The 16,071-nt window shown below is 40.2% G+C and overlaps 1 protein-coding gene across 2 annotated transcripts in view; it reads right to left on the bottom strand.

Moving 5' to 3' along the window:
• Positions 1-7,395, bottom strand: part of fnbp1b (formin binding protein 1b) — a 63,672-nt gene extending 56,277 nt beyond the window's left edge. Inside the window, exon 1 of one of the 2 annotated variants that reach the window (XM_078270672.1) lies at positions 6,980-7,395. In XM_078270672.1, coding sequence (XP_078126798.1) covers positions 6,980-7,003 — 24 coding nt within the window. In that variant the 5' untranslated portion in view covers positions 7,004-7,395. Of the gene's footprint in view, positions 1-1,768; positions 1,865-6,979 lie in introns of those variants that run through there. The other variant, XM_078270670.1, reaches the window with a different exon arrangement.
• Between the last annotated feature and the right edge of the window lie 8,676 nt (positions 7,396-16,071).

Here is a 16,071-nt window from a genome sequence, read left to right as displayed (position 1 = left end):
ATATCATTTCCACCGTCACAGCGGTGATTAGAGGCTGACTTTACAGATTAGAGGCTGCAACAGTCTGTGGCAGGAAGGATTGAGTCACCTTTTCATGGACAAGATGACAAAATGGCTCAGACCCCTCCCTGCTATCAGCTCTGAGGAAATGGAATGCCTACAGCTGTTGTTTAGAAAAAGCCCAAGACAGAACATTAATTATCAATTAATTCACACAACTCAATTAATTGTTTAGTGTATAAAGCGTTTCATTTATACATATGTTTATTTGGTTTATTGTTTATTTTGTTATTATTTTTGTTGTATGGTCTTAAATATTGTAGTTACTGTGTCATCTTTTCTTGATTTTTGTTTGGGTTGGTGGTGATGGCGAGGGGGGTGATATGTTCATGTTGCGAATTGTATGTTTTGTATGTTGTTTCAAAAAGAAAAAGAACAAAGTTAATCACAACAACATTTCCGTGATGTCAACAAATATCTCATTTTGTATTATTATTTATTCAATTTACTACAGTGTAAGGACAAGAAAAAACTGAAAATTCTCCCATTCGAGAAGCTACAAGCTTAAAAAATGACTTCAAGGATAAATCGATTCTAAAAAAGAATTGCAGATTAATATCATGTTGTCTATTAATCGAACAATTGATTAATCGATTAAGCTAATTGTTGCGGCTCTAAATAGAAATGTCAAAGCATAATCAATTGGATGCAACTTAGGTAAACAGAAATGCTAATTGCCAATATGTACAGGTTTACAAATATGTTACACAAAATTGAAGATACAACTACGTATGTGTGTTTGCCAAAAGGTCGGACAAAATGGGAATGCCTGTTTTTTCTAATTCATCTGCATGTCTTACATATATCAAGGTGACCCTACTCTATTTGAATACACCCCCCCCCCCCCCCCCCCACCCCCACCCCTGTCCTCCTTTCTTTCTGCTTCTTGCTCCCCAGGGTGCAGACTGAGGCCTGACTGAGATGTGGATCCATTCATCACTATTTTACTGTCATGCAGGTTCAAAGAAAGAGCTGAAGAGAAAATGGGCTCGGGGTAGTATCACTGAGTCAGCAGGTGGGTGGCTATAAGTATAAGATTTAATGGGAGGGGGGTGAAGGGATGTCTGTCGTAGTCTGCCAAAGCCCCCTCCCTCCCCCCTTACTTCAGCCCACTGACAGAAGGAAACAAACTAGCTCAGGTTTCAGTCCTGGAAGTGCAGGGGAACAGCAGGGGATGAGGATGGACCCTGGGGGAGTCTAAGACAAGATGAAATACAAAAGCAGAAAACACTGAGGAAATCTCAGTCTAACACCAGGCTGTTTCAGACTCATAATAACACTACAGGGAGACCCACCCTGATATCTCACTGCTGTGAATGCATGACTGAAATCCCCCAAAACAAGACCATGTGGTTTTGATTGAACGTTCCAGTCTGTGTCCCTTTGGCAAAGTCTGGAGCACCACTTAATGACATGAGAGAAAACAATTTAAAAAGGCCTCTCCAGACAATACCACTTTCCCTTCTCAATTACATGAGGGGCGATGGCTTACAGATAGGCGTGTGCCTACAATTAAAAATGCTAATCTGTCAAGCTGTCCCCAATGGCAAGACAGACATTCACGCCTCAACTGACACTGAATAAACAAAGTAACGCACCATTTCAATAACGTAACTGGCAAAGCATGGTTTAGTCAAGGACCACGCATGGGTCAATTTGCCTACTATTTTAAAGCCAATGCTAATGCCACCAGTGCAATTCCACTTACCTTAAGCTGCTGCTCTTTCAAAAGAGTTTCAACCTTGTTCATGTTGCCTCATCAATAGTTGTGTGACAGGACACAATCCTTTTATATCCTACAGACTATGAAGAACTCCTAGCCTTAGCCTCCTGCATACTGTGAGAAAAGTACCTTACTTCCAGTTCCCAAGCTAACCCCACTGGAGAAGTGAAACATTTAAGGTGTGTCATTGTGGAAAGGTGTTTTTTTAATTTTTTTATGTAAAGCCAGAGAAGAATATTTGACCTATTTTTTTCATTTTAAGCTACTATGTACTGCTAATATCTAGTCACCTGTCTGTTTAATCTCCCTTGGCAAAATAACATTGGCCTGGTTAGTAGCACCTCTGCTGCTTAGAGTAACCGACTCTAGCTCTGACACCTAAGACCCAAGAGCAAATACTTCTAAGATGTTGCGGTGTACCTTTCTTCGAACTTTCTACAACAAGCACAGCTAACTTGATTTAGAACGGCTAAAACAGTCGCTTATGATTTAATATCTTTTTCTGACCCCTGTTTCGCTGAGAAACAGTCACATGTTTTACCGCATTTTGACTTCCTTGTTCCTTTGGTTGCGTTTTTTACAATGCCTCTTTTGGAAGGGGTTTGGGGACCTTACTGTGCATGCATTTATGTGATGCTGAGCCACTTACTTCATTCTCTGTTAGTACAAAAAGAAAACAACCTACCATTTCCTAAGACTTTGACCAAAACTTTGCCATCTTCCATTACATTTCAGTACTATGCAACGCAAAGAGCTAGACTCCTCTGCAGCATAAGAGTCTCCTTAAGCAAACAATGTTTTTAAAACACTTGTGGTGTTGTTGTTGTTGTATACTTTGTTGGTAATGCTACAAGGATGGGCCAGTGATGGTCATAATTTTCATGGCAGCAAACATTCCCAGAGTCTGTCTTTAGGCGGACGGTGAAGACTATAATCAGTGCTATGATGTTGGACCAAAGGCATTCAGCATTTTGGAGTCTATCAACTGACTGCGGTGCTTTACTCATGCTGATGCACAAAGCCTAAACAATAGCCATTTCAGTGATAACCTCCCCAACAGGTTTCTACTGAAATAAAGTTCTATGCTTCTCACTTTATGAACCAGTAATGTTGTACTGTAGGCCTATATCACAGCAAGGCCCATTTGCAATACCTCAACCAAAGCAGTCGCGTTAGTGAGAGGTTGAGAAACCCTGCTCGACTGTAACTTCCTGAAACATAATTTATCTTCCTGTTCACAGCAAGGAACAGGATGATCATGATAAAATGCATGTGTGGTGCATGTGGTGTCTCATCCTTCATCCGTCATGTTGCACCATCTAACCAAATTTTTTAACTTCTAAACTTATATTCTTGGGGTTTTGGACTATTAGTTGGGTAATTAAAACATAGCCCACAACAGGCCGTTGCTTCGCATCAGGACGCCCCTAAGCTGTGATATAATCACAACATATCACAGACTGAAGTGAGCTAGTGCTTTTATAAAACGGTCATTAGGTATGGCAATATTAAAGTTATAGTCAAATTCCAATTCAAATTGATTTTTATTGACAAATAATAATGTAAATATAATAATAATAATAAAACAGGCCCCCACTGGGCTGGGTGGATAACGTTAGCCTACACTAGCAGCTAGCATAGGCTATTTCTTTTGCTTAACATTAAAGAGTTAGTTCGGATTCACCAAAGTCGCACAATAACACTAACTAACTAACCGATCGAGGCAGCAGTTGAACAGCAACTTCCGTGCCCAGCGAGGTAAAATTACTGTCTTTGTCAATGGAGTCCGGTGGCTTTGACAAATATCATAGATAATGGCCTCATTTCCCTATCAGAAAGGGTTGTCTGACAGGCGGTGAAAATATTCCAAATATAAAAATGTACAATTTTTATACATTTTTCACAATTTTTTGACATTTCATTGACAAAATCAAATTATCAAGCAAATATCGTTAGTTGTGGCCCCACAAGGTACTTCCAGCTTGAACCGCAACATCCTGCCCTTGCTCTGCATTAAAGTGTTGCCACAGCAACAGCGCTGGTGTTACTGTATGTTTTGCTGTTTGATCTGGTTTGGGACAACAAGAAAATAAGCTGTGTGCTTATTTTCCCCAGTGGCAACAGCCACCTGTAGAGTATGGCTGTGCTCTGTCTGCTGCCCTACTGCATGGACTAAGATTAAAGGAACAAGTGTCTGGATTCCATTCAGCCTGCTAAAGGAAGAAGAAAAAAACGAGCATCTGGTTGTAATACAGTATTCTCTGCAAAAGCTTGGTCTCTGTTTAAAAAACTATCAAATGTTTTCCAGACTGAAGGTACACATGAAAGCCTGTAAAATGTCTTCAGGCTATGTCCACTTTGCATGACTACCTGGGCAGCAGTGTTTCTCGGTCAAGCATTGCAGTAGTAAAGTAAAAATGCACTGACATCACTGGGAAAACGCAAGAATGTGGAGTACTAGTGTTTTTCTCTGTGAACTTTGCACCAGGTAAATTACTGGAGAATTCAGGGGAGTGCCCCCCCCCCCCTTACTTTTTTTCTTAGAAAGGAAAACACATCCCTGATTTAACTATCTTTGGGCCCCTTTGTTGGGGCCCAACTCATAATATTGACATTAGACTGCAGTTTTATCGTAGAAGAAAAGTGCTCCACATTGCAGTATTGTGATCAGGTGTTTTGCAGAATTGTCAGCCTACAAATCATGAGTTTAAAGTCAATAAAATGTGACCCTTCCTGCAGGTTCAAATGCAAACTCCATGTAGTAACTTGCAAGCATACGCACATGCATGTTTGCACTGACACACACACACACACACACACACACACACACACACACACACACACACACACACACACACACACTAAAACATACCACCATTTAAACTAAATGTGCAATGAATCCTCCAACAACATGCCAGCACCTCTTCTAGGCAGTTTGTCAGCACACAGACAGCAGAATGACAGTGGATCATTTCCACAACAAAATAAATAACAAGAGCCACTGAAACAAAACCTTAACAACAGGAATTCCTCTCACTACAGCTGCTTATTATCAAGTCGTAAAAATAGTTTGACACAGTCCTGTAATCTTCGTTATTTCCATGCTGTAGTGGGAGGAAATGCCATATTTATCTGCATTCTTTTATTTTATTTGATTTATTTGGGATTTGACAGACAATATAATCCAAAGGATAACATGTTAAAGTGTGAACACTTATTTCCAACCTGGTCCTTGGTGTTAGAAGACCTATTGCAGGACAAAGACAATAACATGATATCATCATCATCATAGCGTTGTTTTGATAGCGTTGTTGCTGTCTTATTATAGCTTCATATGTCGCTATCAGCTGGCACACAAGCACTATTACAACCATTTTCTCTAGCAAAACTGTGTTCGCAAATGTTTGCTTGAGTGTTGTGCGATTCAGTGCGAAAATGAATGGAAACACCTTAAAATGTCTCAGATCTATTCAATGTACCATTTCGATCGCAAAACAGCATGTGACGTCATTACGCAACAGGATTTTATTTGTTTCAAAGCCATCAAATGGAAACTAGTCTATATCCACAACGTCCCTCTTTCGGGATTGCTCCGTTGCCGTCGGAAATTCCACTGGATGTCTCTTTTAGACTGGATGTTCGTTACCTTCCGCTTTCTTTGTTTTGGAATTTTAAAGTCCGGTGGATTTATGGTGATCTATGGTTAACTGATCCTCAGATCTCTGCAGGGTAAATCCAGACAGCTAGCTAGACTATCTGTCCAATCTGAGTTTTCTGTTGCACGATTAAAACTCAGATTAACTTTTGAACGTACACGTTCCACCAAAACAAGTTAATTCCCCGATGGCTATTTTGTAGCAGCACCGTGTCTTTGTCCAGAGCTTAGGGCCGCCCAAGACGATTGTGATTGGTTAAAAGAAATGCCAATAAACCAGAGACACATTTTTCTCCCATCTCGGAATGCTGTTATGGACTAGCCAGACCTTTAACCGCATGAATGTTTTTAGCAAACTTCAGATAATTTGATTGACAAGTGGATGGAAACATAGCTAGTTTGTCTGATTATGGGGAAATACCACTGATACAGTAGCTGGCTGGCTGGCTGGCTTGATAAGGGCTACCACTTGGTTGTGAGAAGTTAAGCAATCCTTAAAAGTGAATTTCAGTGAAAAGTGACATCATTGCAAAGGAATGTATTGTAGGCTAGTAAGGTCAATGGGCTTCTACTTTGTCCTCTAATGATGCTCATTAAGAATGCCTGATGAACCAAATCAAACATTCATAGGATATAAGGTCATCTTAGGTCCCCCTGATGTTGTGACAATTGTGTAAGGATACAACTCTAGAGGTTCTGCTACTCAGTCAAATCACTTATGACTTATGATTAACCTATCATTCCCTGTGTGTAGATAGCCTACATGCCCCAGATTTAAGGTTGTGGCTACAATTTCAAATTATAGCTACAAGATTCTTGTAATAAAGCCATGTCTCATTTTTCTCATCCTGGTGTTTAATACAAATAAATAAATATAAGAAATTAGCAAGCTATTTATATGCATTTAATTGCTAGGCTACTTAAGTGCAATAACTAGTGCGTTGCTATTTACCACTGTTTGTAACGCTTTAGTACTCTTTTGTGTGCAGATAAATAAGAGAACTCATCAAACGTTACTTCCTCTAACGACAGTGATAATACAGCCTGTGAAATGCACGTTTTGCATATTATAATTTGCATATATTTATAAAACCGTTACAAAAAAAGTCACTGCTACATGAACAACCTCAACAACTTGGCACGGCAGGAATAAGCTATGCTATAATGTGAGGGGGTGTGTATGTGTGCAAAGCGTGGTTTGAAATGCTGAAATGTTAACTAAAATGGATGGTTAGCGAGCTCAGATTTTCACGCATGCCCTCCTTGCCAACTACACCGTGTTACACTGGATGTGGCAACGACATGTAACGCAAGCAAAAAATAAATAAATAGCCTACATAAGCTTCTGTGATTATCGCTACAAATTAGCTGGCTATGGTCACAGAGGCTGAACCTCCACAAAGCAAGCAGCGCATACTAAACGTCGTTTTAGCGGCTAAAACATGGAGCCGCTGCTGCTCGTCACCCGCAAGTCTATTTCACACAGGCTCGATAAAGAAAAAAAGCCGTTAATAAAAGATACAAGTGCACAAGAGACTCACCCATAGCTCTGACCCCCAGCTCATGGTTTACGATGTCCTCTGAATAATCCACAACTCGTTTGAGGTGTTTTTACCACATACAGCGGCAGACGTTTTGCCTTTTTTTTTATATTCGCCTGTCAACGACCGTGTTCTGTGTAAAAAAAAAAAAAAGTGCTCCTATGCTCGTTTTTTTTAATTTATCAACGTCTCATCCTGTCTGATAGGCTACAAGATGGCCAAGAGCTGCAGCATAATCTTCAAACAGGATAGTCTCGCTATATGCAACGCGCGGGCACCCGCTTTCGACCCAATGACAGCTGCTGTTGCGCGCGCACAGGCAAAAGAAGAAGAAAAAGAGAGTTGGTGGGGGGTGCCACTGCAGGGTTGTCCAATAAAGCCTTTACAAATATCGGTGTTCACCCACTATTCCTTGTGCGTTTGAACTGATGTGAATGCTGAGGGAACATGGGGTGGTATAGGGGGAGGTGGTGGTGGTGGATAGGGTTCAAAAAGATCACCACCCTCGGCAGATGTTTCATTGAACACCCCCACAGCATGGTTTAATACTAAGTTGTGGGCAACCCTACTTTCCCTTTCTGTCTTTGTCTCTCTCTGTGATAAGACCTAAAGTAGCCTAATCATGCATGACGTTGACAACACCCTAGATTTACTGAACACTTGAACCCACAGCAGCCACAAGCTTTGCGCACAGAGTGTTGGGCTGAAGGCGTAGAGTTCAATAACTTTGATGCAGTAAGAATTAAGAGATAACATGGCAGACACCTTGCTGCTCAGCTGATGAAAGACAGCATGTTGATGGTCTTGAATGTCTTATTCAAAACCTTTGGCCCCAACTGGTGATCCTTGTCTGCAGAAACAGAACCACTGGATGCTCTTTTACCATAATTATGACCTGATATAAGCTGTGACCAGATATCAGCTATACATCTATATGGGAAACTAGTTGTGGATCAATTTGGGGCACTCATCACCTCCCCCATAATTCATCCCAAGATTGCAACTCATCTGTGCATTCACATCTTTCTTTCTTTTTTTTACATTTTTTTTTTATCTCTGCTACTTATAGTTGCTCTATCTCGTTCCTATTGATAATATTTCTTTCTAGTTTCATTAGTCTGTTTATGTTGTTTGTATTTATTGTTGTAACTGTTTTTGTATGCTGCCATCTTGGACATTGTCTGTCTTGAAAGAAAGACTTACCTGGTTAAAGGAAAATAAAATGAAATGTTTTATTGTTGAGTCAAATGTATTGATAGACCAAATTTAAAACCAACTGTGACATTCAGAAAACTAATAAAACCGAAATAAACAGGTAAATAACTGTATTAGACGAAATAAATTAAAGAAAAATTATCATACTAATTATCAAGGGTAGTGAAAACTGTTTTGTGGCAAGACAAGTCAGATACCTACAGATATCAGCAATTATTAGCATGGTCTTTTTGATCATTGTAATTAATCATGTGCAATATTACATAAGCATCAAGTTTTATGATAATAATAAATTTGTGTTTAAACTAGAGATTGTGAAGGGACGTCCATTTCATTGTCAATGCAATGGCCATATTGTTACAACAACACTGCCATCTATTGGTTGGCAATGTACAACACTGAGAGACACCACTGGGGGCAGTAATGGCGTTTTTCCATTACATGGTACCTGCTCGACTCACCTCGACTCTACTTGCCTTTTTTGTTTTTAAAGGTCCAATGACATGCTGCTTTTTGGATGCTTTTATATAGGCCTTAGTGGTCCCCTAATACTGTATCTGAAGTCTCTTATATAGGCCTTAGTGGTCCCCTAATACTGTATCTGAAGTCTCTTATATAGGCCTTAGTGGTCCCCTAATACTGTATCTGAAGTCTCTTATATAGACCATAGTGGTCCCCTAATACTGTATCTGAAGTCTCTTATATAGGCCGTAGTGGTCCCCTAATACTGTATCTGAAGTCTCTTATATAGGCCGTAGTGGTCCCCTAATACTGTATCTGAAGTCTCTTATATAGGCCTTAGTGGTCCCCTAATACTGTATCTGAAGTCTCTTATATAGGCCGTAGTGGTCCCCTAATACTGTATCTGAAGTCTCTTATATAGGCCGTAGTGGTCCCCTAATACTGTATCTGAAGTCTCTTATATAGACCTTAGTGGTCCCCTAATACTGTATCTGAAGTCTCTTATATAGGCCGTAGTGGTCCCCTAATACTGTATCTGAAGTCGCATTAGTATCTATTGTTAGGGAATATCTTACGGGAAGGTATCCAGTCGACTAGTTTTTGTGTGATATATAGCCAAATGTATCAATTGGAGGCAGCTAAATTTCCATTTTTATTGAAGTTCACAGATGATTCTATGTCCAGCATTCTTGTACACCCCCCAATACAATAAACCAATGCATTTTGAGTTAAATATTATAGAAATGTATTCTATTTATACGTTTAGTATTTTTCAGCTCAATCACAATAAATCACCTTTGACTAACATTACTATTGACCACGTTTCAAAAGTGGACCAGAGATTTTTAAAACCTTGTTCAAGGAAACCATTTTAGTATCACGTTGCAAGAGCTTTAAAACTTGCTATTTACTATCTGAATTGTACTGTAAGTTTTGTTGAAGTTAAATAACTGTTGTGTGGTAATGCTTTCAGCTGCATTACCACTCAATGATAACTTGATAACAGTTTCAAAATAATGGTAGACATCATGTGTACTGTGATCAGTTGAGTTTCAAGTCTCTGCTACAGCTGACTACAATGAATCCATTAAAGCTATGGTATTAATTCCGGTTATACTTAAGGACACAGAACACATGTAACTGTTGGAATTATCTGCCATTTTCTTCAGAGAAGAGCATCGGGAGTGCACATGCATGTGGAGCAACAAGAGGAGTCAGAAGTTCAAGTACCAATAATGTTCATTAAAGGCTCAATCTGTATTTTTCATTTACATTTTTTGGACAGTATACATTGCATATATACTTAAAGATTTTGATTTCACAATGGAAGCATTTGATTGTCTTTTGTTGCATTTATGATTTTAATTATAGGCATATTTCACTGAAATTAAACAACAAAAACAAACCATTAATGAGGCATTTTGGGGTTCCCGGATAGCTCAGTATATATACAGAGGTTTACTCCTCGACGCAGCGGGCCCGGGTTTGACTCCGACCTGCGGCCCTTTGCTGCATGTCATACCCCCCCTTCTCTCTCCCCTTTCATGTCTTCAGCTGTCCTGTCAAATAAAGGCCTAAAAATGCCCAAAAAAGAATCTTAAAAAAATAAGGGTTGTCTAATATTAGTTCATGTATTAAAAGACCTGTCAGTAATTTTTAGAGTCATAGCAGGTTCTATTCTTATGTTTTTAAGTTAAGGTACTTTTTATTTTAAATTGGGATAATTGGTTGTATTGTGCTAAAACTCATAAGTATCACAACTCATCAAACACAATGCACAAATAAATGCAGAGTGATTTGCATCTGTAAATCTGTACTGAACAACATTACACAATTAACAATTGAGACAATGTTCAAGGGATAAACTAAAAACAATGTTTAACTCCTCCTAAATGGGGCGACGCCTATGAGCTAGTTCAGGCAGTCAACTGGAGCTGCAGCGCTGTATACACGTGACACGCCTCACTCTCCGTATCACTTACCAAACACCTCCTCAGTTTGGCTGTCTATTTAAGCTGCACATTTCCCCATCTCTGCCTTGTCAGTGCTGCTGCTGCCCTGCACCTGTATCGCTGCCTGCTTTAAGCTCCACCCCCACCCCAGCATCCACCTGCAGGCTCCAGCCAGGGGGAAGCTACTTTATCGTCACTCCCCAATATCTCACCTAAACCCAAACTGCGGGGAGTGATGAAGTCGGAGTATGGCCGCCAAACACAATGTGCTGCTGTTATAATACACATTTCAAACATGAGTCATGTTTGAAATGTTTATTATAACAGCAGTTATTGACAATTGTCTGACTGAAATAGACTGTTAGATTATGTTTTGGGGCATTTTTAGGCCTTTATTGACAGGACAGCTGAAGAAATGAAAGGGGGAATGACATGCAGCAAAGGGCCACAGGTCTGAGTCGAACCCAGGCCCACTGCGTCGAGGAGTAAACCTCTACATATGGGCTCCAGCTCTACCAACTGAGCTATCCGGGCACCCAAGGAGAATACTTTTAAGGTCCTGCTGTCAACCGCCTCCACCCAGAAAAGTTCATAATCAGTCTGTAACTGGAACGAGAACATGAATGTATGGTTCCATACGGATTAAGGTTTTCTCTTCATCCTGGCCATCAGTCTTCACTGTCCATCCCAATAAGATGTGCCTTTAAATGTTTGGGTTCAGACCATGTTGCAGCATCTAGGTGTCCCCTACCCGTAGTACCCCCTTGTTGAATTTCCAGATTAAACTGAAAGGGTAGGGACGATAAGTATTATGGGATATTAGTTAAGAGCCCATTACAGACTGCATTGAACAGTCCTGAACCAAGCTGCTGTGGCTCATTGCAACCTCTGAGTCTCCTTTTTTGCCATTTGGGCTGCTTTAATAAAAAGTCCACTGCATAAAATATATTACATAATTTGAAATAAAAACTCTAGTTTTACCAGCAGATGGTGTACATGGGCTTTCTAATGTCAGGCACCAGACCGCATGCACAAAATCATCAACTTCTGACTTCTTTGACATCTTAACATAAGCGTAATTTACAGGGGGGATGGGGGTTACAACCCCCGCAATAATCAAAACTGGCCAGTGCAACCCCCCCAGAAACCTATAATAATTTCCTTTACATAAATGAAGACATTTGCACCATAAATTGATGCAGATAAGGCACAAAATGTTGCAGAAAAATTCACCAGAATGCAGAAAATGAAGTGTTTGACACACAAAATTTCTAATTTGCTCAGAAGTGGAAATCTCAACCTCTATAGTGCGCCCGCTCTACCAAGTGAGCTAAGCCAGCCACTTGCTCAACTTTTAAAGGAGAGTGATATATACTTTACGTCATATCAACAGCTTTTACCACCTGCTTTTGGTTTACCAGATGAGATCACGAGTCTCCTCTTTTCCTCTGATCCAGCACATCACCAGATGGTGATCAGTTGACAGCTCAGTCTCTTTATTCATCCAAGAAACAACTTCAAATTCAGCATCATCCTTTGGCCCAAGCTCTCTGATACCGTGTACATTTGTGAATCCTCTTGTGCTTCAACAGGATGTTTAGCTTGAACTCGCACAGACGTCCAATGCCAACAAACCCTGTTCAGAACTCTGTTGTTTTTGGTCACTCTTCTCAAGATTTCTCAGCAGGGACATGCACAGGTACAGGCTAATGTTGCCCGGGCAACAGCCCATTTGTCCTTACTGGCTGAGTGTACCCCTCTGGAGAAAAAAAACTAAATAAACTTTGTTTTTATTAGGTTTTTTTTTATTTCCTTTTTTTGCTGTTGTGGCAGTCCATCATTAGTAAAGTTGAGTATGTTTTCTGACAGAAACAATATGCGGGGCAGGCACGAAATAAAGGCTACTTCTAATTTATTTATTTTTGAGTCACTTCCTGTTTGGTGAGTTGATCGAATGTTTTTACTCTTCGTCCTAAAATAAAAGACAGAAACATGTTGGGACTGATTTCCTCCTCTGAGGCATTTTAATGAGTTCAGACACAGGCTTTTCACAATAATAAAATCCTTTATGAAACAGAAAAACAAATGGAAAAGACAGGATTTGAGCTCACAACCGTCAGTCTGTGGAACAGTTTCTTTTCCAACTGAGCTCTGAGAGCTCTGATAGGTCGTCTCAATATCTCAATTAAGGTTGAACTTCACAGAGTCAGTTGGCATCTGTGAAGCAGGTTTCAGGTTTTAAATGGATAGATACATGTATTACACTGTATTATAGGGTTTTGACTGGTTATCACTTATGTCTTGAAAAGGGTTAAATGGGTTTTTGAAGGATCTGCACATTTAAGATGTTTTTAATGGAGAATCTGTTTAAGAGGTTTAAGGGGCAAGAGAGGGGAAAAAACAAACTTTGTTTCTCTGAAGGTTGACATAGGTGATGTTTCTTCCTTGTCAGCCCTGGAGGTGGTCCAGTGGGGAATGATGGTGATTGACACTCATGTAGACATGGGTTCAACCCCTGCCTAAGGTAAGCCACAAAGGAGTGCTGGTGATGGATGGATGGATGGATGGATGGATGTATGTGGTTTCATTTGTGGTGTCTAACGGCGATTTCAACTTGTGAATTCCCAACATAGATTTCAATTTCCATTTTTTTAAGTAATTAGTTGTTATCAATTTAAATTAGTTTTAGTCTGCAGGCTGTTCAGCGAAACATTTTAAAGTAGTTTAAAGTGTTAAACCCCTTAACATATACAGAATAGCATAACATGTAACGCACTTTGTGTCATGTGAGCTTTAACTCAGAAAGAGAGATGATTAATATTAATCAATCAATCAATCAATCAATCAATCAAACTTTATTTATAGAGCACTTTTCATACATGTAAAATGTACACAAAGTGCTTTACAGTTGAAAGCAATTGCCCCGGCACCCCCCATCACATAAATGCAGCCCCAGACACCCACAGACACACACCCACCACCAACATCCACACACACCCAAATAAAACTAACATATGGCTGAGCACGGAAAGGCTAAGTTAAAAAGATGGGTCTTGAGCCTGCTCTTAAAAATCTGAACATTCTCTGCAGCCCTGAGGTCCTCCGGCAGGCTGTTCCACAGACGGGGGCCATAGTACTGGAACGACGCCTCACCGTGAGTGTGTGTCCGCACTCTGGGAATAATCAAAAGGCAAGTACCGGAGGACCTCAGGGTCCCCGAAGGCTCATAGGGTAAAAGCAATTTCGAAAGATAAGAAGGCCCAAGGCCATTGAGAGATTTAAAATCCAGTAAAAGAACCTTAAAATCGATCATGAAACACACGGGGAGCCAATGCAATGATTTTAAAACCGACGTAATGTGGGCCTGCCTTCTGGTCTTCGTCAGCACACGAGCGTCTGAGTTCTGTAACAGTTGGAGAGAGGAGATACTCTTTTTGGGACGACCAGAAAGCAGGGAATTACAGTAGTCAATGTGACTGGTGATAAAAGCATGCATCAGCGTCTCCGTGTTGGCCCGAGAGAGAATAGGGCGGACTCTGGCGATATTTTTGAGGTGATAGAAACCTATTTTAGTTGTGTATTTAATATGTACGATAAACCCAAGCTCAGAGACTGTCCTTCCCCGAGAAACTTTCCCAGAGATCGTTTGTGCAATCGTTTGTGCAATTACGACCTGGCGCTGCCCTCTAATGGCCGTAGTAGTTATGATGGGAGAAAACCAGGAAGTAAGATAACAAACTGGCTAGTGTTTAGTTGTCTAAGTGCATTTTTAGTTACGCAATTCTGATTCTAATCATTCTATTTAAGATGAGGCCTTACCACAAAGCTTCAGAGAGTGTGAAGAAGAGCATGCAGTCCGTCACGCAACAAATCAGACCGGGAGTAAGAGCAATAATAAAAGGAATCTGAATCTGAATAGCCCCTCCAAATGTTTGTGCCCGTCCCTGTTTCTCAGTAGTTTCCAACCTGGGCATTAAAGGCTGCAGAGTACTCAAAACCTCTGTTAGGTTTTTTAATCTCCAGATGGAAGAGTTTGAATCAAGAGAGACTGGATTTGACCCCAAAGTCTCAATCTCTTGTCCCCCGACAGTGGTTTCATTCCATATAGACTGCCTGTTTTCCCAATAAGCACTGTACCCTCCCTGGCTCCTTTCACCTTGCTTGCTTCATGGGTCTTTAGAAGTTTCAAATGAGGCAGGGACAGGATGCAGAGCTGTTCCTCTTTCGCTGGGTTTAATTTAGGTGGCGTATTCCTACCTAGTTAAATCTTTAGTCTACAGAGCAAAGCGGGAAAAACAACTGAGTTCTGCTAATTGAACCAAACATATAAGTAGCTCTGTAACCTGTCATGCCTATCAGTGACCACATCAGAAATGTAGTGCAGCGTGTCATCTCTAATCTACTTCATTTCCTCACGAAAGTTTCACTGAATATATTGTTTTTCTACTTTGCCAAGCCTTCAGTTTTTGCTTGTAGTATTTTGTGGCTAATACGCAGAAGTGAAAGAACGTGACAGCTGATAGTGTCTAGCATTTGTGGTGGAATAATAACAAGAAAGGCAACTTGGATAAATCTGACAGCTGTATTTGTCAGAATTCACATAGACAAGCTAATATTTATGTACGATTTTTGTTTGCTTCTCAAAATGAAATGTTCTTAAATTCGCATAACAATGTACATAATATAGACTGAAAACATAAACAAATGCACAAGTACAAATATACCACAACCACACATACCGTAACTATTGATAACATACACCCATATCTCCAACAATAACTCAAACACACTTTAAAAGATCTCCAGCATTGGTTGTTATAACTCCGTGTCAAGTTTCTTCCTTTCTCCATGCATCACATCTTGTCACGACACTTGTGTTACTAAGTAAACAGTGCATGAGACTTACTGTGCACCTGCATAAATTGGGCACAGTCAAACCATGTTGTTTTCCTAGACAAAGCAGCAAAACAGTAGCTTTAACATCGAAAATGTGTCCATCTGTATTCAATAACACAAATGGGAGGTTTTTATTTTATTTCTGACAATAAGTTGCAGTAGTTTCCTGAAAGCCAGTGGACTCTGACCTCTAAATTGACCAAAGCAAACATATTTTTGGTTGTTAGTGGCTACAAAAGAAAGCATTGCAAGGTACCCTTGCCCCACTCCATTCAACAACCTAAAAACCCTCTGCTGCTACCTGCAATGTGTAGACTGTCCAATCCAACCAAACACTGGTTACAGTGTAACAGTGTTACAGGTTGCCCCAACCTGCACAACGTCATCCAACCCCCTGTAACAGCCATCCATCTATCAAATGTCCCTCAGCTTCTCTATAGTCTTTTAGACAGAAGAACCAAAACATGCCACTTGCCATAGATTTAAAACTGTTTTATATCTTGCTTTTTTTTTTTTTTTTATCAAAAGCTAAAATGTTTTGAATTTGCTAGGCCTGACAGTGTGCCA

Source organism: Sander vitreus, chromosome 16, assembly GCF_031162955.1.
Source record: "Sander vitreus isolate 19-12246 chromosome 16, sanVit1, whole genome shotgun sequence".
NCBI lineage: Eukaryota > Metazoa > Chordata > Actinopteri > Perciformes > Percidae > Sander > Sander vitreus.
Note: the sequence above shows the minus strand (reverse complement) of the source record. Positions and strands in the feature narration are given on the sequence as shown.